Source organism: Ascidiella aspersa, chromosome 7, assembly GCF_963924565.1.
Source record: "Ascidiella aspersa chromosome 7, kaAscAspe10.2, whole genome shotgun sequence".
Classification (NCBI taxonomy): Eukaryota; Metazoa; Chordata; class Ascidiacea; order Phlebobranchia; family Ascidiidae; genus Ascidiella; species Ascidiella aspersa.
Window position 1 is genome coordinate 29,581,611 of NC_139453.1, and position 24,099 is coordinate 29,605,709.

At 37.4% G+C, this 24,099-nt stretch overlaps 2 protein-coding genes across 2 annotated transcripts; one reads left to right on the top strand and one right to left on the bottom strand.

Annotated features, from left to right (window-relative positions):
• Window positions 1–2,421: 2,421 nt before the first annotated feature.
• On the top strand, window positions 2,422–17,516 carry LOC146138861 (uncharacterized). The gene is made up of 8 exons (XM_083394712.1): window positions 2,422–2,607; window positions 10,059–10,210; window positions 11,074–11,185; window positions 12,167–12,401; window positions 13,128–13,335; window positions 14,152–14,408; window positions 15,184–15,473; window positions 16,046–17,516. The coding sequence occupies exons 1-8, from the start codon at window positions 2,422–2,424 to the stop codon at window positions 16,532–16,534; spliced, it is 1,929 nt and encodes a 642-aa protein (XP_083250838.1). The 3' UTR covers window positions 16,535–17,516.
• A 2,361-nt stretch (window positions 17,517–19,877) lies between these two features.
• On the bottom strand, window positions 19,878–22,534 carry LOC146138862 (CDGSH iron-sulfur domain-containing protein 2 homolog A-like). Its single transcript, XM_083393942.1, has 3 exons — window positions 22,410–22,534; window positions 21,372–21,586; window positions 19,878–20,547 (listed from the first exon to the last, which is right to left on the bottom strand). Exons 1-3 carry the CDS (start codon window positions 22,504–22,506, stop codon window positions 20,452–20,454), a joined length of 408 nt encoding a protein of 135 aa, XP_083250068.1. The 5' UTR covers window positions 22,507–22,534; the 3' UTR covers window positions 19,878–20,451.
• Window positions 22,535–24,099: the final 1,565 nt, after the last annotated feature.

Consider the following 24,099-nt stretch of genomic DNA (forward strand, 5'->3'; position numbering starts at 1 on the left):
TGCGGGTGTGAAAGAAACACCATTAAAATTCCAATGTGTAGCAACCAAAACGTTTCCGTTTAAAGTACTTAAGTCACCGTCTGTGTAATCCATTCCCGATAATTCGTATAGTTGTTTCTATACAGACACCTGATATTTGAGCGTGAAAATTGTCAGTCTATTGCATTGTGTGTTCAACTTTAATCAGTCGGAAAGCCAGCCATAAGACCGAGATAAGAACAACACCAACATCAGAATAAAACACAAAATAGGACTAATACCTTGACGTCGTGTTTATCTACTAATTAACAACATGTTGTCGTATTACATACGCTTAGAACTTGTAACGTTGTAAGGTTTTCATTAAATTAAAATTCTAACATATTTTTATTACTGAACATTGTTTAAAAGTTTGTCCGCAATAAAATTCCAGTTTCAAACCGGTCCGCAGTGCGAAAAAGGTGGCCGACCCCTGACCTACATAGAAGAAAATCTATTTAATCGAAATTTGATTTTTTTTTGGGTCCAAATTTGATTTAGCGTGAAGAAGTTTGGTTGCCTACCTATACCTTTTAAAATTTACCATTTAAAGTAAAATTCATTGCCTTGGATCGCAAGTCATGACTGTAGTTACTATATTAATTTGGTATCGGATCGGCACCGATACGACCCTAGTATCGGACGAGTATCAAATTCTACCACTTGGTATTGGGTTTCGGCTACGACCCGATAATCGGACATTTGTATTTACGGCCACTTAAACATCCAAAAAGACATCATCAACACAGCGAATTGCGTAGAACTTTCTCTTGGGAAAGAAGGGCTACTCGAAATCCCACAAACAATGAGTCACCAGTACCAAGTATGGCTATTCGTTTACGCTTTACGGACAAACTTTAGATTAAAAGGACCTTATATTGACATTGAATCATTTCTCCTGCCTTCGCGACATTGTTTTGAGGTTGTAAGTTATGGTCAATTGTAAACTTTTGGGAAGGGGGAAGTCTTTAATATATAAACCATTGTTACCAGGCATAGTAATATAAATCAAAAGATGTTTATCTGGTAATTGTAGTTCTTAACCAACGTTTTGGCAACCTGTGTAAATCGCCATTACAATTATCAGAGGAAATCTTTATTTAATAGGGCGTTGATTTAACCCTCTGTCCTTAACATATAAATATCAAAAGTATAAGCTTTCTTAAAGTATGGCCACTAAACAATGATTTTTACTCAAACTATGTCAGTTGGACTCAATGACAATGAAGTCCACGTTGAGAAAATCATCTAAATGACTTCAAGTCATTTTGCCCCAAACACTCAGTCAAGTGATTTGAAAACAGTTACATGAGTCATGTCATTGACTTAAGTCATTGCAACACTACCAAAGACACCTTGAAACAATAGTCTACATATATGCTTATGTATTGACTGAATGAATCAGGGTAAAAAAAGTCATTGGTCAAGTCATTGACTAAAAGCAAAGCATCATGAAGCTATATATGTCATGTATTGGACTTTCTTCTATTAGTGTCAGTCAAGCCTAGCTGAAAACCTTCTGTTTAAAATATGCAATTGGAGGTTTGCGAGGTTGGCCTGAACGAGCAAGGAAAGAGTCATCTTGCTAAGTATCCTATACTTTCACTACAGAAGTGCTGGCATTCTCTCAATCAGCGTCTAGCCTTTTTGTCGCACTTGTAACAAACGCTCAAAAGGCATGAGCACGCACTTATGGACACTCGGCCAGCCATTTACACGATTCGGCTGATGACTGTGCGCCCAACTTTATACCCTTTCGCCCATTTTTTTAGACTTGGTTCTTGTAGATAGAATGTGTAAATGTGTCCGCTGGTATATTGCCTTAGGCGCATTCAGTTTGTTTTGTTTTTAAATACATGATTTTTTATTTTTTTAAGAAGGGGTGTATTTTTACTTAAAATGGGGTTTACATAATAATGGTAACCTGATGGTGTGTAAAGTACAACAAGGTTAAAAAGTTTAATAACGAAATGGCCTTTAAACATAATTTGGTTAGGTAGAAGAATGGCAAACTCGGTTTCAAACTAGCAATATATCAAACAGTCAGTAATACCGGCCGATTTAAGAAGCTGTGTAGAAATTCAATCTAATTTGTTTCCCGTTTTTGAAGACATGTTTTGGGGCATTTATCCTTTTTTAAACATGTAAATTAACTTCTAAGTGATTTTACGTAGCCTACAAAATCCCATGTAGTAGCAAGGTCCAAGATATGCGTATATCAGCACACGAAAAATTACAAGCTAAACTACACGCAACTGCTTTTAAAGGGAACGCAAAAGCCTTGTAGTACCAGCTGTGTAGGGCTTAGCAAAACGACTGGAACATTTTGCGTGGCGTGTAAACAGCTAATCGCCGATATCTGGTTACAAGGTTTGGCAGCTGGAAAAAGGGCCTCTAACTGGTATGGATCCAGTCGGACTGACATCTGACACTGGAAATTGCGAAGAAGCAACGGAATTTGACGTCACAAGGCCAGTCCTAACAAAAACTGACAACTATCAGTCGTCTCCTGCGGGAAATACAAAAGCCAAAACTGCCAATTGTGACGACAGCGTGCGTAACAATACTCCCTGTGAACTTTCGACAAAGGTAGGTGTTGCTGAATATTAGATCAGCGTTCCTGTTGTTCAGACTTTCGATGTTTTTTCTGATGAATACGGATACATCGGTGTTTTAATATAAACCCCGGTTCTAGAGTCTGTGTTTGTTGTTTAAACATTGACGTTTCAGTTTGCCTAATTAAATTACTCTCAATGTTTTTCTTTGCCAAAATTTGAATAATGTAAAAATTGACAATCTATATTTTACAATGATAAATGAAGATTTTTATCAACTAGAATTTATTATCATAATTTAGATTCGGGCGTTGTGTTTGTTAAAAGGGTTATATTGTAGAGTAGCTTTTTAGTCCTACTGAATTAATTTTTAGCTTGTTGATATCATTTTTACTGTTAGCTAAACATCTTGACTCGGAATGTTAGAAAATCAAAAAAATATTCTACTTTGTGGCCCAATTTCGATAAAACTTCTTCTCTTAAAAATTAAAATTGGTCCAGGTGACTGTATGGTGTTTTTTGGGTTTTATGGGTTCTTTCTTTTATAATTTAGGCGCCTGGTAATTAAAAACTCAAAGCTGTATGCCAAAATTAGTTCGAATAATTACTTGATCCCAATAAACGAAGAAGATCGCATAAAGCAAAGGCTTTTTTAAAGTCACGGTCCAAACTCCACAAAAATAAAAGATGAGACCCGCTGATTGTCTCTCCTAAGTATTTTGTGCAGACGGCATTTTTTCAGTGAAATTAGAGACGCGACAATGTTGTAGGCCATGAAAGCTGCAATGTTGTAGGTCAGCGGCTGGGCAACCTACGGCTCACGGGTCAGATCCGGCCAGGCAACGCCAATCATGCGGTCCGCAACCTATTTTACAAACTGGAAACGAGGCCATTCTTCATATTTTTTTGGCTATTTCAACTACGTAAAAGCAACATTTTTTTGCGCTTTGTGCAAATCTTGTTCCTTCATCGAGTGTAAATTGCAAAAGTACCCTAGTTTTATCCCTGATCAACAGTCTTTGCGGTTGTTATAAAAATATGCGTAAAGTTTAAACAGTTAAAATATGACGGCCCGCAGAGAACTTTCTGTGTTTTGTTTTGGCCCGCGACTAGAAAAATGTTGTCCACCCCTGGAATGTAGGCAATGAAAGCGGCAATGATACGCGTATTTATGGTATAAAATTACCAAAGACACACGTCAAGCAAGTACAGATCAAATAACTTTTGTCAACCTGTCAAAGCAGTGAATTACCGTCTTTTAAGTATTTAGTTTGCAGCCGGGTTAAGTCTAGCAGGTTTTTAAACAAGAGGCGAGGCTAGGCATGAAAAGTCTACGAAGCCGTGCGTATTCATTACACATTATTCGACTGTTCGAAACCCCAACAGTCGGGCATTGTTTACTACAAACAAGCATTGAATGGGCATTGTCCCGCTTGTTTTCGCTTGGGGCTTGGCTACCGTTGGTTGGGGCCCAACATAAACCGAGCCCACAGTTTCGCTTTCTCTCAATAGTTACCTTTTAGTTGTCAACAGCCTGTAAACTTCGGTAGACGATGTGGTTATTGCAAGGTGAAATAGGTTGCTTTTAGTTTTTGTATGTCGTTCTGTAGTAAGTTGCAAGCGTGTCAATAAAGAGGTATATTGCAACCGCCTTTGCCATATTCAGCTTATGTATTGTCGGGTAGTCAATTGCAAAACCGTAAAGTTATTTTGAATCTTGCTCTCATGCAAAATGGTGATTGACACGAGGAACGTACATCAGTGCTCTTATTTTTTATGTTTGTACGATATGTAATTTTGCAGGTTAATCAAAAACTAATAAAAAATTATTAACCTGCTTTCATCTGCTATATGAAAACCTATATGTGGTACATGTGTCTATCTGTTGTTTCTACTTTCTATGTCCAAGCGTAATTATGTGTTGATTTTAGACCGAACAGAGTAGTAGTGGGGCACTCAGACAGAGGCAAAGAAAGTTCTTGTTCATTTTGCACCCGTAAAAACGTCAAAATCTAAGTTCAGAAAACCTCTGCCGCAATACTTAGATCGGTACATTAATAAATGTATTTTGCAAAAGTCTGTAAAACTCAATGTGTTATTCTTGGTTAAATGTAGTTTATAAAGATTAAACTAAGTATAGAACTTAGCAAACCGAAAATCAGTTTGTTTGTATGTAATAAAAAGATAAATTTATTTCGCTATAAAACATCTTCAGTATCTAAAAACATAACACAACATAAGACAAGAATACGCTAAACGAACTGATTTTCGGTTTGCTAAGTTCTATACTTAGTTTAATCTTTATCATTGATGTGCAACCAGAATCGTTTGTTTTCACCATTCGGATTCAGGCAGATTTTGTTATTCGAAAGAATACTTTGATTAAATGTAGTTTTGTTGAGAACGCGAAATATTATAAAAACACGATACTGGTCACTTTTACCGCATGTCGATCCTTGTGTCTGTTGGGAGGGCAATTTCGTTTTGTGATTTATTTTAAGGTAAAATGTTGATACTACTTACCAATATGGACGAAATTTTGATTTCACAATAAATGGCAGCATTTTTCGGGGTATTCTAAATGATTAGACCAGCTACTTTAGTAGTAAACGTTTAATTTGTGCATACGTGGAAACTCATTTTGAGATAAGATGCTCAATTTGGGCTGCACTTTATTTCACTCGCTAAGCCAAGTAGTGAAAAATGGCAGAATACGTTCTTCAAATCCGAATATTCGCTTGTTATACTCGTAACATTCCTAGTCAGTAATTGCCGGCCACATTTTGCTGGGAAAACTAAGGCTATACAATCGCCTTATTCGCCGGATTAATTCCGGCACGGTTGTCTATGATTACACCCAATTTTGAACCCAGCCGAACTTAATTAAAGGTCGAATTGGGATACTTTGATGCCCGAATGTACGGTAGCATTGCGCTGCTCTCAAAGCAGTAGTACCTCCTGCTAGCAGTTGTGTTTGTATTGCGCGATGCTAGAAAGCTGCGGCGGCGGCATTTGTGACAATAGAAACGACCGCGCGGAATAACTTGAGGGAATCAGGCGATAATAGCGCACTTGTGACTAAGTGGCTCCTTGCCTGTCTGTTGTCGTTTCCCTTTGACGTAAATCGAACGGTCTTAGTGCTTAGGTTTGCTCGCTTAAAGCTGAGCGGGTTTGAGATGATTAATAATTGTGTCGAATTGGCAAATTTGTTATTCGCTTTTCGTTTTCAGACATGGCTGTCGTGTGCTGTGGCGATAATGTGTTTTCTCGATTTGGGTTTTCAGTGGTTTTCGGCGCGATAAAAAACCTCCCACATCGACGGAGAGGTGTGATAAGTGATGGAAGGTCAGTGTTGTAAACAGGTCGTTTTGAAATGACTAAAGTCCCAGTCAAGTCATTTGTGAAAAAACTTAAATCTAAATCAAGTGATTTTGACTAAATGAAAAGTCCCATTCAAGTCATAATTAGAGCAAGTCAATTGTCTTTTTATAAAAATTAAACGTTCAACTACTAAAATTGGCGACGTAGTCGGAATATGAGCAATACCCTCTACTAAAAATTAACAAAAATCCAACATATTAAGAAATTTCAGTTCGTCAGTTCGGATAAAGATTTGTGAAGAAAGTAAACAAGAAATATAAGCAAAGCGTGAATGACAAAAAAAACACGAGCGGTGGTTTTGATCTTCGACATGTGCCATTTGCTTTCGGAAGTAATTTCGACCAACTCAATGTTGGTGACGTAGAGTATGACGTCACTTGTGGTACAGCGAAGCGATTTGGAAGCCGTGCGTCGGAATTGCGGTTTGGCCTTATTGCGCTTGATTTTAATCGCAGGATGTTTGTGATTCTTCAAAGAAGTTCAAGGCTTTAAGAAATTCTATATTTGGAGGATGTTTTGACCATAGCAAAGATCGTTTTTTTTGTTGATGTATGAGATTCGGGGTTATTTTAAGTTATTTCTTGTTTTCAACAGTGTTTCTTGTTTTCGTTGTCACCCGAATACTTGGCGTAAATATAACAGCGGAGCTTAGGCGACCCAATACTTCACTAAACTTTTTACAAATGAGCAAAACATAAGATATGCTAAGTAGCATAAATAAATTCAAATTTATTTAATATGATCAATTTCTTCGTATATTTCAGTTTTGTCAAGAAAAAAAAATGTAGAAATCTTGCTCTGGGGCGATCCCAATAAATCTATAACCATGTGAACTCGACGACCCAAGTCGGCGACCCAGCCAAATTTCAATTCATTATTGTCAACCTACCAACAATTTTTTTAAACAAATTTATTTATCGACAAGAAACGCTAGTTGCGACAACGTAACCTTTGTTTTGTAAGATTTGCTTGAGATAGACGTCTCGGATTTCCGAACGCAGGCATCTACGGGTGCTTAAAACGCAATTCGTCAAAATTCCCAATGGAAATTGTGACATTATTATCGAAAAAATGACTCAGTATTTGTCCGGTATCGGACATTGCCCTAAAATACTGTAGCGCCTTCGAGAAAATCGCAAACAATATTGACTCTTCGTCTCGAATTCTGGCGAAAATATCTTCAGGGAAGTATTTAACGCAACAAAGTAGCCTTTCCACGCTTTGAGTCACAAAAGATTGTCAAGATCCTTTGGGCAAATATTTTCGCAAGCGCATTAAAGATGGCATTGTGCGTTTGACGGTGGAGGAGCAGATACTATCGCCTCATTGGGATGGAGGGGGTGGGGGGGCAGATCAAAAAACGTCTGGAGAAATTTCCCGGTGAAAAGTTTGACTTTAGGAATGATAAAAATGATTTAAAGTTGATTGAAAACAGATAAAATTTGTTACAAATATGGGGTTTGTTGTTCATTCTTGCATGACTAGAACTTTAGGCATTGTGACGTCGGTAATGTATATTGTTTTCCTCGAACACTTGAACAATGCTTTATCCTATACTATGGATCTTGGTTATTAAGCATGTTTTTCATACGTTTAATGAGATGTTAAGTTACTTTTGATTGAAACGTTTTTTTTTTTGTTTTTTTTGGACAAGCATCGTCGAACGTATTCTGAAATGAATCGTCAATTGCTTTTTTTCCAGAAATTGTCTGATAGCAATTTGTTACGAAGCTAGCCGTGTAGTACAACTTTTGCAGTATAGTGCACCAATACTTCAGCAAGTTGGAATGATTGTATGGATGGATTTTATATCGAACTGGTCTGATTTTGATTGTTTAAAGCCTTTTCACAGGGATGTATCTGCTTGTATAGAAGTTTTTTTTAAGTTCTTTGATATTCTTACTACGCCTTACTACAACCTCCAACCATTATGCTCCAAGATCAAAAACAAAGATAAAAAAAACGTCACATCAAAATGTACTTTTCTCCGATTAAAAAAAGTCCGCGTCATTCGACAGAACTTTGTCCCCCGACCTTCCAAAGATCGGCCAATGCGGTTGGAACACCTTACACAAGGAGTTAACCACAGGAGCTTTGTCGACAGTGTGCGTTGTAACAACTTACACTGCCGCCGTCAATAAGAAAGCCTAGCGTCGATATGTCACGCCCCCTGGTCCTTTATAAATGGTGGGACTGCGCCCCCTGGCCACTCGCGTCTCAAAACAGTCGTCCGAGTCAATATAAAGGAGTCGGACAAAACGCAGCCGTGTCAATAAACCTTGACTTGTGTGCGGCAATCGAGGGATATGAACAGACTTGATTCATTTTGGCTTTTTAAAATTAGATTAGAATTAAAATTATATCTCTTCAGTTTTCTTAAATTAGATTAGAATTGGAATTACTGATTAGAATTTGGAATAATTTTTAAAACAATTAAGCATTATATAGAATTTAAACTAGAATTACCTTTAATTACTCGCAATCAATTTAGTTTAAATCGCTTTTTCCTGTTCTCTTTTTTATGGTTTTGACTTTTAGGTTAAATTTACCTATAAGTCGTTTCGACCAAAAGTTTTAATTTCAAATATTTGGTTTCGACTGAGTGACAGAAAATGACGTTGGATAAAACATGGCATTTTTAGTAAGTACTGAATTAGATGAGAACTAGAATTGCCGCACACAAGCAATTTACAAATCAGATAACAATTACAATTGGTCGCATCTTTCTCTCATTTATTAAATTAGGAAACAAAATTATCTAGTTTTCCAAATCTTGTTATAGGCGCCTGTTTTGTTTTCGAGGTTTAGGCGCCTGTTTTTTCCGAGGCGCTGTTTCATGGAAAAATCAATTGTTGATAAGGGTTCGAATTGCGGGTATTTTTAGATGTTTGCAAGATACAAGCTTTGGTGTTTGCGTCAAAGTGTGCTTGTTTTGTAGGCGCTATACTTATTTGGATGTTTAGGGTTAAGTATAGGGCTAGTGTTTTGACAGAAGTCAGCAGGACTTCGGTCAGTGGCGGTTTCCAAAGCTGTTCCATAGAAAAATCGACTTTGTATAGGCTTCCAATTGCGTTTTGTTAGCAGGAAATATAAGATTTGGAAGTTACATGTAAAATTGAGCCTACATGTTCGTCTAATAGTGCTTGTTTTTTAGGCGCTGTATATTTAGATGTTTAGGTTTGATAAAGGCTTAGTATCGCGTGTTTCACCTGAAGATAGCGGGATATATGAACATTGACGGTAACATGTTAAATTGAGACAAGCAGCGTCTGTTGTCACGTTTAATTTTTATACGCTTTTTATGTGGAAGTTAAAGTTTTGAGAAGGTCAGTATCTCATTTTTGACTGAAGTTAACGCGACATACGAACAATGGAGGCAATATCTTAAAATGATCCTTGGTCCGGCCCCTGTCAGTCGCTTATTTTAGGAGTCATTTATTCGGAGGTTCAAGTATTGGTAAGGTTGGATTGCTGTCGTTTCTGCTTAAGTTAGCCTAATATAGGAAACGAGCATTGGCAGATCATTGTTGAAAAAAGCCCTACCTTTGAGCGTAAATGAAATGGCCAGAGAGTTTACTATTTCCAATTTTGGAGTTGATCAGAGCACCCAATACCATTGTTGTAATGTTGATGTGAGCGCATTGAACGAACTTACGTTTTACTAAATATCTTGAGTTGAAATTAAGTCTTCTATAAATCATTTCAATAAAATGAATTATTTATCTTATTGTTTGCACGTAAAGATTTCACTTGCTATACACTGCGTTATTGTTATTTTGTAGTTGGTATTGCTCATGTAGACGGATTGGTTTATCAATTTAAATAGTTTTGTTTTGTGCCAATGACTTGATGTTGAGTTGACTGACTCTTATTATGACTTGCCTGGGACTTGACTTGTTATTTTTTTAATGACTTAACTTGTACTTAAGTTATTTTCAAAAAAAGTTGTATTTCAAAATGACTTGTTTACAACGCTGCCCAATACCTATTAGACTTCACCGCCAGTCACAAGGTGCTGCGTAGAAATCGCTCTGTAAGTTTGCCATTTTATGAATCCCACAAAACAATTACCTTAACAACAGTCGCTTTGTTTTGCCTACTAAGGAACTAGAAACCACAAAAGTGATTAAGGTTGCCGCTGAAGGGTGCGAACACGCTTTCAAATACCAACACAACGAGGAATCGGAGGCCGAAGGAAAGGCTCACAGCATATTCGACGTACACAGAAAACAGCTTCAGTCAATCGACAACCAGAGGTACGGTTTAAAACTGTAATCCTGTACGTTTGAATTTAGATCATATCAGTAACTATCAATCACTGAACTAAAGTTTAAAGTTTTGTGGCCGGAGTCGGACTCGGGTTATTTTTAACCAACTTCACAGCCCTGAGTGTTTATTAAAGCTTTGACTAGCGGCACATGAGGAAAATCAAAAAGGTTCGCAGTACACTTTTTTTAGACTATACACAAAATATATAACCAAGACTTCACAAGCGCCATTAATCCACGGCAATCGGTAAATACCATAATGGTATGAGTTTTTCGACAGATAGTGTGCATTTTAGTGTCTAATGCTTTCTTAGTGATTTCGTCTAAATTATAAAAATCTTTGCGCCACCCTAGAAAATAGTTCGAGGTTTCCTGGTTTGAGAATCACTTTTTATTTAAAAAATTGCATGATATTATCAATGATGATACCACCGTAATGTATAGCAAGTACTGTAAATGCAACTTGTTATATGTTTATAAGCGCAAAGTGGCTCGCTTGTGTTAAAAAACGTTATTTAATGTTTTTGGTTTTCATCTTTTAACCGACAAATTTCTCAAGGAAACACTAAAAATTGGTCCACACTAGACGCGTTTTGCTTCTGGCGTTGGCGTCTGGCGCAAAACGCTAGCGTCGTCCAGTTCACACATAACGCGTTGCCAGCGTCAACGGCAAATTTCCTCGCTTCTAACCGAAAGCGTCAAAGTTGAAATATTTCAACTTTCCGCAACCTAAAGCGTTTTTAAAAACGTTTTACGTTAACGCCCGACGCGTCTAGCGTGAACCAGCCTTAACGCTCAAACCGATATTAATATACATTGTTGGTTGATAAGCGTTAATTTACTTTTTACAGACAGCCCTCCAGCCCAGTATCTTTCGAGGCCAGTCCTACAAATTCGCCACAAGCTTCCCTGCCTCTCCTTAACCAGAGATTCGCCTGCAATTTTAGGCCCTCGATTTACACGGTAAGTGGCTTGCAATGGAGAGCTGTAGGCCTATAACTTGTAATTAGCTTACACACTTGTATACAAACTATGTTTAACTTATACACCTGTATAAATATTGTGAATTGTAGTTAATGATTTTCGGTGACAAAAATATTACCAGTTCTATGGTAGGCCTACCTGCAGTTTCCTTGGTGCCTTGAATTCCTTGAGCTTGTTGCTGATCAGTGATCTTCGATCCGTATCGAAAAACACAGTATTTTTGACAAATGGACACAACATCCAAAATTAACTGTTTCTTTAACTATGTAGCAATTTGATGGATTCTAAAATTTGTTTCTTATGTCCTAAAAGTAAGATAGATTTTCAACTACATATATAAGCCATCTTACCTTTATAAAGTAAACAAAACTTTGTTTTGCTGACACAAAAATTAAAGCAGATTAACAGTAATAAAAAATAAAAAAGCTCCTTTTACGAGAATAATTAAAAATTGCTATTCAATCGCCGGACCAAAATGGTGCAAACTTGTTTCCAACCTGTTGTTTTCTAATCTATCAAATTACAGCAGTGTTTCGCAACCTTTTGGGCTTGCGGCACCCTACAGAAATTGTACATAGTTCGGGGCACCCTTGCTCGTAGTTTTTGAGTGGTTAACTGTAACATTACAATAAACGAAGTTGAAACAGCACATTAACTGTGCAACAAGGTTGATAAAACTGTATTAATTATTGGCGCTTTTGTCGTACACAAAAAAATGTATCAAGAAGTTACCAATAGAGCAAATATTGGAATCCTAAAGAATTTTAAAAAGATTTTATCAACCTTGTTGTACAATTAATGAGCTGTTTCAATCTTGTTCATTGTAACGCTACAGCTAACCACTAAAAAATACGAGTAAGGGTGCCGCGAACTATTCACAATTTATTTTGGCTGCCGCAAGACAAAAAGTTGCGAAACACTGCCCGGGGGGGTAAGACTAATCAAAGAACATATTGACAGGTCTGGTCCGACTCCGGTGGTTCCGGGGAGAGCGACAGTGGAACCGGGAAATTCCCTAGCGCCAGTTCGGCCCCGATCCAGGCCAAGGCCCGCCCGGGCAGAAAGCAGCAGCTGTACGACTATAGAGACGCGGATTACTTGGAGAAAAGACGCAAAACAAGAAGAAGGAAACGCAGTGAAGTCGACATCGAAGTCGGATTGAGGCTCTCGCGTTTCGTCGCTAAACCTTACGAAGGCAAGGCGCGATTTGTCTTATTGCTAACCAGTAAATTTGTTAAAATACTTGATTGCTTGTAATCCACATTTGGAGTGACTTAATGATTTTTTGTTACAATCAATTTACAAATTTACTAGAAAGAAAAAAAGTTTGAACATGTTATAAAAGACATTTTGTTTTCTATCGAATATTCATTTTTAAATAGAATATTACTTTAGTTACAGAGTTAAGCACTAGTCTGTAATCCTACCACATTTTCGTTCGGGGGTTTATATTGCTAACATTATTTGACAGTCAGAGATTAAATTTGCTAACAATATTTGAGAGTCAGAGTTTTGATTAGAATTTTTTATTAGACTTCGCTAAACCTTACGAAGCCAAGCCGCGGTTTGTCTTATTGCTAATGAGTAAATTTATTAAAACACTTCGCCGTACATTACTTTTGATAGCTTCTTGTAGGTTTTAATATTAATTCTTCTCAGTGTACACACACTGTTGGGTAATTACGTGCTAGTCATAAGACTGTCACCTGATTGACGATAAATTAATAAAGAAAATAAAAAAGTTTGTATTTTTACACAGGGGAACTTGCAATCCACTTTTGAGCTGTCCTTAGTAATTCGAAACGTCCAAAATGATACCTACTTCTGTATGGGCTTTGATATTCTTATTACGACTTACTACAACCTCCAACCATTATGCTCCAAAGCTGTCCTTATATTTTCGCGTATTTATAAATTCCAGGCGCGGTCGACAAGTACTCGGGCGGCGCTCCACGAAAGCCCAAAACTCGGCAGCAGCAACGAGTAGAGCGAGTTCACGACAGGTCACCAGTCACCACCTCTTCTGACGAGTCGCCGGTTGGCTCATTCCGCGAGTCACGTGCACAGAGCGCAGCCAATCAGCGAAGATCGCGGGAAGACGATCAGTTTGAATTGCGGTCGTTTTTGAGGTAGGTTAATTTTACGGAAACTGTTTTGACTTGGTTGAAATAAGTGTTCGTTTCGTTTTTCTTTACAAATCCCTTCGCGAATGGTAAAAAATCAAACAAAATTAAACAGCCCAAGTATATCCAATGAAAGGTGCAGACACACACATATGTGTTGACAACTGTGATCTAGCCCTTCTGAAGCTGCTTTTTGACAACGATAACGGCTTACGTATCATTAGTACGCCAAAAGCCATCGCAGACTCTCCTAATCTGTCGATCAATGATGCAAGCAGGGCAGGCTAGAAAAACAACTTGCCTGTGGTGAGGTTCGAACTCGCGACCGCCAGCCATATCGGGACCGTCGCTCTACTGAGATACACAGGCTCAGAGAGAAGCGAGTTGAGAAACAACCATACGCCAATGCTTGCTGTGTTCTGTTCGTACAAGCAACTTCACATTGAAGGGGACTACAGTACCATATGATTATTCAATGAAAGATTAACACACATATGTGTTAACACTGTGTTAGCAGTCTTGTCAGGTGGCCTAAAATTCGGACAAAAACGATAAATGGTCGTGTTTAACTGCTGTGTCCGACGGTTTGTAATTCATTAGGAAAGTAAGCTTTTTGTGCAGTGTTTTGAAACATTAGATAAAGTAAGACCACTGGTTCAGCACGCGGCCTTCAAACTCTGTTTTTACCAACATAAATCAATAAACTAAATTATGATTGGACCTAAAATGTTCGAATTTGATCCTAAACCAAGTATACGGCAACCCTGGTGTTAACAACTTCCTTAGGAAGTCACATTTAAACCACTTCATAACATTCTTCAGGAATCAAGGAGGCAGCAGAAGACGAAGGAGCGTTTCCGTGTCTCCAACGAGGTCCTCCACCTCTTCCACCAGCTCCTCATCCATCCTCCGGACTCTCCAGGAGCGCAGCATCACCGGGAGTCGGTCCCACCGCACCTCACCCACCCGAACCCCCTGGACTTCCCCGCCGGGGTCTGTCGGGCCCTCGTCCCCTCTTCCCCTGAGAAGATACAGGAAGAGCACATTCGACACAATCTGGTCCCCGTCTTTTCGAGAAGGTAAGGGACGCTGTTGCTAAGCTACTGTACAGTGTACAGCCCCGGCTAGGTATGTCTGATAATATCGGGCTACAGTTAATGATGTAGTAGTATTGGTACTCGTCCGATAACAGGGTGGTATTGCTGCCGATCTGATGTCAAATTAGTAGAGAATTCTTAGCCATGATTTGCGATTAATTGCAGCGATTTTCATCTTGAAATGCGAACTTATCCTAAAATAACTAACTCGCTACCTAACGCAAAAGTAAATTTTGACTTAATTATCTGGCTTTGTTAAATGGACGATTCATTTAAATAAGACACTAATGATGCCTTTAGGAGCGAAATATATTTATCATGTAATATTCAAACAAACTGATTTTCGGTTACTAAGCTCTGTGCTTTGTTTGACCTTTATTATGTAGATCAACATAAAGATATATCATAAATAAATTGGGGTATATTTTGTCAGGGCCGGTAAAAATTTCATAGAAAGATAGAAGACTTTTTTTATTTTACTGCTTAGTTGTTATTAAAGGCGTGTCAGGCCCTTAGAAACCATTTATTTTGTTTTCGCTAGATGACAGCAAAACGTCGCAATTATTCTCTGGTGATTGTTTACGACAAGTAATTTCATGGTTGTTCCCTTTTAACCTCTTTCAAAGTACAATGCTCAAACGAAAACTGTGCGCGATTGAATATTAATTTAAAAAAAAAAAAAAATTGTTTCAATTTTTGTCAGACTTTGGGTCTAATTGTATGCACTACATCGAACGATGCCTATTTGTTTTTGCAGAAAATCAAAGTTTGACGAGTTTAGCGGATCGACAGTATCTCCACAACCAGCAGCTACCCACAGCTCACACTGAACCAAGTCACCTCACCCTACCGGCCATCACTGTGACCACAAGCGACCATAACACGCACCAGAACGACCAGAAAAGCACCAGTCGCCAGCACCAGACCCTAGCCGAGGTCTGCCAACGTCTGTCTTCTGAACGCCGCAACCAACAAATCGACTCCGACTCCGAAATGACCAAAGGCGGAAAGACCAAGAAACAGTCGTCCAAGGGGAAATCCCCCCAGGTAGGCTTAAATGCGAGAGTTTTTTTGACGAAGGGGCGAAATCCAGTATAATAGCTGGTGAAATTTGTGCTTTCTTTACAAACGTTAACCCAGCAATTTGCCAGCTTTTTTTTTGTTGAAATAACGGACCAGTTAAATAGTGAAAGTATTTAAATTTCCAAAAAGATTGTTTCATTTTAAGTTATCGTTTTCGGACACAAAATTTCTGATTCTATGTAAATAGTCCAAAATATCGGTTATCGGTATCAGATTAAAACACTAAATATCGGACAAGCCAACTTGTGTTAAGGGTAAGAGGGAGCGTATTTGAAAGCCCAGCGGTAATAAAATCTATAAACTGTCTTTTCGTGCTGGTACCTTGAAAGTGTTTAGCTTGAAAGTAACAATACTCTATTATTTACAAAAAGAAAACCACAAACCAAGCTGACACTACTGCAGAGCAACAATATTTGGATGAGCCTTTTCTGCCTCTGAACATACTAAAGATTGTCTTTTATATATGTGGCTAGATACCGTGTTGTTAGTATTATTGCAGAAGTTACCTATATATCCAACTGTTGTTTATTGCTCAGCCGCCCTCGCCGGCCACCTTACAGAAGCGCGTTCTTCTCAACACGAGCATGCCAGCCGGCTCGCCCACATTCCAGCGCGCCATGAAGGGCCTCAAGCCTGAGGAGCCGCCGAAATTCTGCGGGGAAAACGCGCTCGCAATCCCGCCAAGCGCTCGCAAGAAGCCCAGGGTTCGAATCTCGTCGGCCGGCGGAAAAGGACCCAATCCCCGCAAGCGTTCGCCTTTGACCCTCGGCGCCGGCCACCGGCGCCCCCCAAGCGAAAATAACGTCATGTCGCCCGACTGTGACGCGACAATGACCGAGATCCGCGACAGGCTGGGTAACCTGGGTACGCGGGAAAGCCCCCTGCCCATCAAATCGATTTTAAAGAATCGAAGGCGATCCATTGACGATTTGGACGTTGGCACTAAGAAAGGACTTTCCGAGTACCTCAAGTCGAAACAAATGGAGGGAAATAAGAACGGGCTGCTGACGGCCGCTTACCACTGACAATGCCATTTTTTGCGTTTTTGCTGCACGTGACAATGCCATTTTCAAGCCGCCTTCATTTTTCCTCGATCGGTAAAACTGTTTCGAAAGGAAGAGAACTTTTATGTTGTGGTTAAGCCTGAACTACAAAAAACACGCAACACAACTGTGGGACCAACATTATCAGGATTTGTCATTACAAGGGGTAACATTGTAAAAATTAAGAAAAGTTTTATGTGCAAAATATTTTTTTTCTTGCGATGCCCAATTTTTTTTAAATATTTTTGTTATATTGCCTTAACCTTCTGCCCAATCTTTCATTTCACATTTTACTTCCCTAGATGCGCGTGGAAGAAATTTTATACAGTGAGCTGAACTGCTAAAACATACAACAAAACTATGGGAGCAACAAATCTCACAGTTATGGGATTTTGATATTACTGGGCTTAACGTCTAAAAACGATTTTTTTGCTTTGAAAGGTTAATTTTCTTGTAAAGATGAAAGAGCGTTGTTTACCGGTTATATTAATACTACTCATCTTTAGCTTAAAGGAAAGCGTCGATTTACCCTTTGAGGGTATTTTTGCCGTTTAAAAGAGTACAACATATTATTGGTCCGAGCGCTGTGCAGTTTATCAACTGAACATTATTGATTTTTGTATCAAAACTCTTCCAAACGTCAGACGACCTAAAAAAAATACCCGTACACTGTTATGGGATTATGTTTTACACAACAGGCCGTTTGACGACCCAACAGTTTATTTTTTCTGGTTGGATTGATGGTTTTGTCAGACCGTGTTGACGCCCGGATATGATGGGCCACTCCATCAACGTAGGGATGCAGCAGGCAATTAAACCTACACTTTACTAGATGTGGCGTTCAGCGCCTGTAGTCTGACACACAAAACACACGCTATAAACCAGTGGTTCCCAACCTTTTTATTCTCGTTACCCCTTTTAAGTTGTCGATAACTTTCGCTACCCCCCGATTATAGTGTATAATACATAAAACAAAGTCAATACAAAAAACATTTAAAATTGGCAAAATTCAAATTGGGAACATATTTAGACGGATTGTGTCAAAGTTTGGCAACTTCATTGACACGACTAGTCCACTGCAGCAAAAGCCACATAAACACAAATGTTTGACTGACGGTTGCTTTTGCTTCTTCTATACTGCTTTTAGTTCATATTGGTTATTTCTTATGAAGTTTTTCTTTATCAACTACTACACGGCAACCCCCCAGACAACCCCTTGCGGGTCGCGACCCCCAGGTTGAGAACCATCAATGGCTATTGAAAACCAATTGGCTCACATATTATCGAATCTTATCGAATGTGCGCTCTAGTCTTTATGATTGTTTATTAAACCAGCAGTTCAACTTTTTATCATATTACTCGCATTGTTGAAAGTAAGACTTTGCAGGATCGCAATACCGGTTGAAAAAATGTTCTTTTATTACCAGCCATCCCGCCATATCGTTGAAAGCATTTAAACTAAGGACATCGAACGACACGATATTTGTTTCAGAATTCCCTTTACGACATAACGTTGTGACGTCATTCCCCCAAAAAACTTGTGCGTTCCGTCAAGATTTTTTTTCTGCTTTCACCCCTGATGGCGTACAACCAATTGTTTGTATCAAGGCTTTCCAAACTGGGGTTTGCACAACTAAGGGTTTTACATAACGATATTTAGGGGTCGCGAGTATGCATACGTCTCGCCATGTTAGATCTGCACACGTTTACTTTTTCGGGCATGATACATAATGCCAAAACTACTGCAAAAGTTCGGGGTTCCACATTACTTGTATACCATTTTATTCTCTTATAATTGCCAAAGGGTCGCAGACTAATGTTTATAAAAATGGGCCAAAAGGGTACATATGTTCTTAAAACGTAGGCCTACAATGGACAACATTTTGTGTCTTATGCGCTGAAATGTCAACAAATTATGTCTATTTGCTTTTTTTGTGATCCTACATGGCGTTGTAAACCGCATTACAAAAATAAAAATATTTACGTTGTAGGGCTTTTCAGTTTGGATAGGCTAACTATAGCGAACTTAAATAATACGTGGGATAAGGTATTAATGACATACCGACTGTCCTCAGACCTTAAGTTTGTTTCCGTGGGGCTTGAATGAAAAGTTTAGTAAAGCCTACTGTACCAAAGTTGTACTTTATAAAGCGACTTTGGTACCACAGTAAAGCATTAGCAGCTGTGGTCAGCTTTTGGTTACAATAGAATGTATTTGTGAAAGCTAGATAAGATGCGACGCGTTAAACATGTTGACTTTGAACGACGTGGGCCCACTAACTTACCAGAGATTAGAGCTAAACTTCTAACGTACTCGCGTGGGAATAGCCTGTAGGTTCTCGAATGAGTTGTCTTCGGTCTTTAGCTGTATTTGAGTATGTTTGTGGCATTGCACTTTTTGCTGTAGTTTACGGTTGCTGGCGGCCAGGCTGAGAATTTTACTTGGGACTCCAGTAAGACAACATTAAACTATCAGAGTCCCACGTGCGCATGCACAGTACCAAGTTTTGAAACTGATATGGCGGCCAACTTAAAATTGTAAATGCGAAATAGCATAATGTGGATATTTTCTAGCAATGTAACGTAAATGGATGAATTATACGAAACCACTATGAGTGGAGTGCTGAATATCCAATTTATTTTTGTTAGACAAGCTTTAGAGTCAGACTGGGACACACCGAAAAGCACATTGCCGGAGTCAGATTTATTTTTGTTGTCTGAAGTCGGACTCTGGTTATTTTAAATCGACTCCGCGCCCCTATTTGGCGGTGATGTAACTTTATTCGTAGAAAAAATTTTTTTATCCAAGGGCGTTTATTTTGTAAATGTCGAACCGAACAAGCCCTTTTAACTTAAAAAATAGAAGAGATTTCACGCAATTAAGATTTTTGTGTTTTTCTTATTTTTTATCAAAAAAAGTTCCTTTATTTTTTCTGAAAGAATAATAAAAGGTTAGACCTTACTTATACTTTCGCCGAAAGTCATTCGACTCAGCAAACACAAAAAAGAGGACATTTGAACATTTTTGAGCGTCTTTGGTGGACCAGTAATTTTCCGCAGAAAAGAACAAATCCTCTTAAAAAGGACGTATTGCAGCCTTAAAAGGACGTGCCCTAATATTAAACAGCTAGTTCTGCAAGCGCTTGAAAATCACGTTTTACTGCGCAAATCGTGTGATGGTTCTGGGTTCAAGTGAACACTAGTTACAATGTATATCCTATCAGGTTCCGGTACTACATATTCGCGTAATAAAAAGCCTAATTTTAGGTTTAAAATGGCTGCAAACTTGTTGGTGTCAGAATGCAAATTCAGAACGACACGTGACTTTAAAAATCAAGGTTTTGTTATAACGGCAAGTTCAACAACAATATAAGACAAATTGAATGCTGACCAAACATTTGTTTGTTATTTTGGCACCAATTATGAAAAGCACAAGTGCAAAAGTTTTTGTTATTTATATGGTTCTTGGAAAGTGACAAACTAAGTTTTGGTAATACGTCAGTATGGCTAGTTTTTATGTCATGAAATAAAAACCTAGTAGGAAAGTCAAAATACAACAAATTAACACAACATTTGAAACAATTGCAAAACAACACATACCAGTGGAAATGTTTTAAATATATATCTGTACAAAAACAATTCCAAGCAAATGAAATTAAATTTTGAAAGAGCCTTGTTACAAAAAAAGTAAAAAAATACCCAAAAGTTTAGAAAGGTCCATATTAAACAAATACCTAAAAACTTTATTTACCAATAAAAATGTGTAATTTTTTTATCAGCTCGTTGAATTATCTGACACAATAATATACTAGAAACAACACAAAATGAAACTTTCAACTACATGGCAAAAATCAGCCAATAACACACTCGAGAAAGGATAGCTGCTGGTACACAAGGCCTCATCCAGACTTTGGTTTTCTTTCAACAATAAGGGAGGCAACATTATCCCCGGTTAACTTGTTGTGTGCATTGTGGGATCCATCGCAGAAGGGCCACTGAAAAAACAGGTTGTGTGTTTAAAAACAAAGGCAGCAATAGTAAAACAACTCAATATATATGAAGCATAAGGGTTGGAGGTTGTAGTAAGACATAATAAGAATATCAAAGCCCATACAGAAGTAGGTATCATTTTAAACGTTTCGAATAACTCTTTATTCATTTTCAACATCAATGACTAAAGACTTATTCGAAACGTGCATAATGATACCTACTTCTGTATGGGCTTTGATATTCTTATTACGTCAATATACATGCTTTATTCAAAAGTTGGAATTTAATGAACAAAAAGGACTTTGAACAATTCTCTCAAAATTATTGGTATTAATATAGCAAGGCTAAAGTTAACCAATACGCAGAACACAAAAAAACCCCACCAAACCATTGATTAATAGTAATGATTAACTTCTAAATTAAAACTAATCAGTTTATTTGGCAAAAAATGAGATTGTTTTACACCTACAATTGACAGAAAAGATGTAGTTATACAATTTTTTAGGCTTTTAAAGATATATACTTAAAAAAATTCCAATAATTAAACCTAATATCAACACATTACATAATATGAAAAATGACCAATTGATATAAGTAACATGCATACAGTGCAAAATTTTGCGAAGTGTAAGGTGTTTATGCTGTTAATTAGGCCCTTTCCAATGATAATGACAATCATTAACAACACAGAATTTAAACAAAATAACAATTTACATCTTCAATTTTACCATTCTTAAATGTTTTTTTAAAGGTATGTGGGCTTTTGAATGACTTTGTGGCTTTAACCATTCAGAATATATTTAAAAAAATACAGTAATTTGTCCCTTACCCTCTTAGACCTCCAGCACCGACAAAAGTTTGTCTTTTCTCCCAAATCTTCGACATCAACAATGTCATAAACTTTCTCGGCAGACTTCTCAATGTTGAAGTTCATGATTCTTTCCTCGTTTATTCCCTTGTACTTATCAACATAAGGTTTGACTGCAAAATAGCCGACACCGCCGACGGCTGCAGAAAATGTCGCCAGGTGCACCCAGTCCTTTACTAAAAATTATTTTAAAATTTTAGACAAACTGTAATCATCTAATTTATAAGCATCAGGTTCCAAACCCACTTTATTCTTCTGTAATAACATGTTCTGTGTCTAATTTCCTTAATATGGAAAATTATCAATGCTAAACAGTTGTTAGCCCCAGTATTATAAAAAAAAAACATTGTTTGTTAATCATCACTTATTCCTAATTATTAAGCTCATAATCTCAGCAAAAGTTTTAATTTGCTTATGATATTATATGCTCTAACACTTTTTTTGTGTAATAACATGTATTGTATACGGTGCAAAAAACATGCCAAATTCAGTTAATGTGGTTGGGTTCAATACAAACTAGTTGTAGGCCCCAGTATTATAAACAAAAGTTTCTCAACTTTGAAGATTACCACTTAGTCCAAGATATTGGTAATCTCTAATTCTCAGTAAAAAAAATAAATTTGCCTAAAATATTATATATTCTAAGTAAGTATTTTTAGGAAAATTAACTTAACACATGGATCATGATGTATAATATCAAGCAATTTGGTGATAAATAAATATTAAAAAGAGACATTTAATTAAAATGTTACTTTACAATGAATTAATTCGGTTGATAGGTTATTCAGATAAAATAAATGGCAAATATAGCAAAGAAATTGTTCTTTAAAATATTCAGTAAATTTTATCAAACTAGACCCAATATGATTAACATTAGGTAATGTGGTTCCACATCTGTAATTCAATAGACAATATTTGTAAAAATGTAGTAAACCTAAGAAAATCAAAATTATTAACTAAATACTGAACAACTTCATTACATTGCCGTTAAGTACTTACTAGACAAATCAAGAAATCCCTTGAAAGATCTTGGAACCGGAACATTTTTCAGGTACGAAGGCACCGCATCTCTCACCAAATATGCCAACACTTCCATTTTAGGTTTAATATAAAAAACGATATCTAAACCTGGTAAAATAATTGCAAACTGAATATGTAAAATAAGAAGATATCTCCTCGCTCTTGCGCATAAATGAAGTCAGTCTTTATAAAGTTCTTGTTGTTTAAATGACTAGAACTTATTAATGACTAACTTTGACTAAGATTGGAAAATCTAAAGAATTTTGTTCTTCAGTAAAATAAAGTTAAAAACTGATCTTTTTGTGCAATACTTAGTGGGGGCAAGTCAACCTAAAATCAAGTTATTGACATAAAAATAAAACGTTAAACTATTAAAGTTTGCAAACTGGTCCAAGTAAGGCCAATGTCTCAACCAAAAAATAAAAATTCAAAAAATGACTTGACGCAACATATTACAAGCAAATTGTGGTTTTTGCAAAAATTGGGATAAATGACCCATTAATATTAATAAATATTTACTGAATGAACTTGAATACTGATTTTTTTGACACAATGACTTCAGTGCAAGTCAAGCCATTTGTCCGAAAAATCCAAGTCAAATCAGTTGAAAACAGTGACTTAAATCAAGTAATAAGGTAAACAGCACTGGTGTGTTAACCTCAAATACCTTCTTGCTTTGGTAAATGAAGGTAAAATTGTTTAATCACAAGTAACCTTAATCTTATTTTGTAATAAAAACGTTAAAGTATGTTAAAGCTTATAAAACAGGATAATTGTACTGTATTAGCAGATGTAAAAAAGCCTATTTTAGGCAGGGACTTTTTGTTATGCGCTTTTTGCAACTCCTAATATGAAGCAAAACTAGGTAAAGATTAGGTTTCCAGTAAGTGGTCCACGCCCAGATTGGAAACTTTGGATTTTGCGTGAGGGAGACGATTTGCAGCTTGAAATTGCGCAAGTTTAATAACATTTTACTAACCTTACTCTAAAAACTCGGTTCAAACTTTTAGAATAAGTATTAAATGCATATTTTTTCTATTTATTTAGTATGAATTTAACAAATCTTTACATTTTAAGGTACGTATACGGTATATACCTATACCTACTCCACGCCCAAAATGTTTTTACTAAACGCAAAACTAAGAAGAGTCTGGGCGCTGGTCTAGAATCCTACCACAACGTTGAAAATGATAAGCAATGCATAATATGTGGGTTAGGGTGTCGGTTAGTGTTTGGGTGTGGGTAGGTCAAGTAATATTGTTTAACACTATTACTGGACTCACCCAAACCCAAACGCTAACCGGCACCCTAACCCAAATAATGTTCGTTGTGGTAGGATTCTAGACGAGCGCCAGAGTCTGGCCTAGTAACCAACGCTCTTCAAATCAAAAGTTAGAAATTTAGCACAATTTAAAAAATACTTGCTTTGCCGCTGGTCTAGAATCCTACCACAACACACATTATTTCGGTTAGGGTGCGGGTTAGCGTTTGGGTTACGGTGGGTCAAGCATTATTATTAAATAAAGAATATAATCATACTTGACCCACCCACACCCTAACCCAAATATTGTGCATTGATTTAATAATTGTGGTAGGATTCTAGACCAGCGCCCTTGCTTTTATTGCAATTAAAACAACGCAAGAGTTTAACTTAAGGCTACAACCTGTT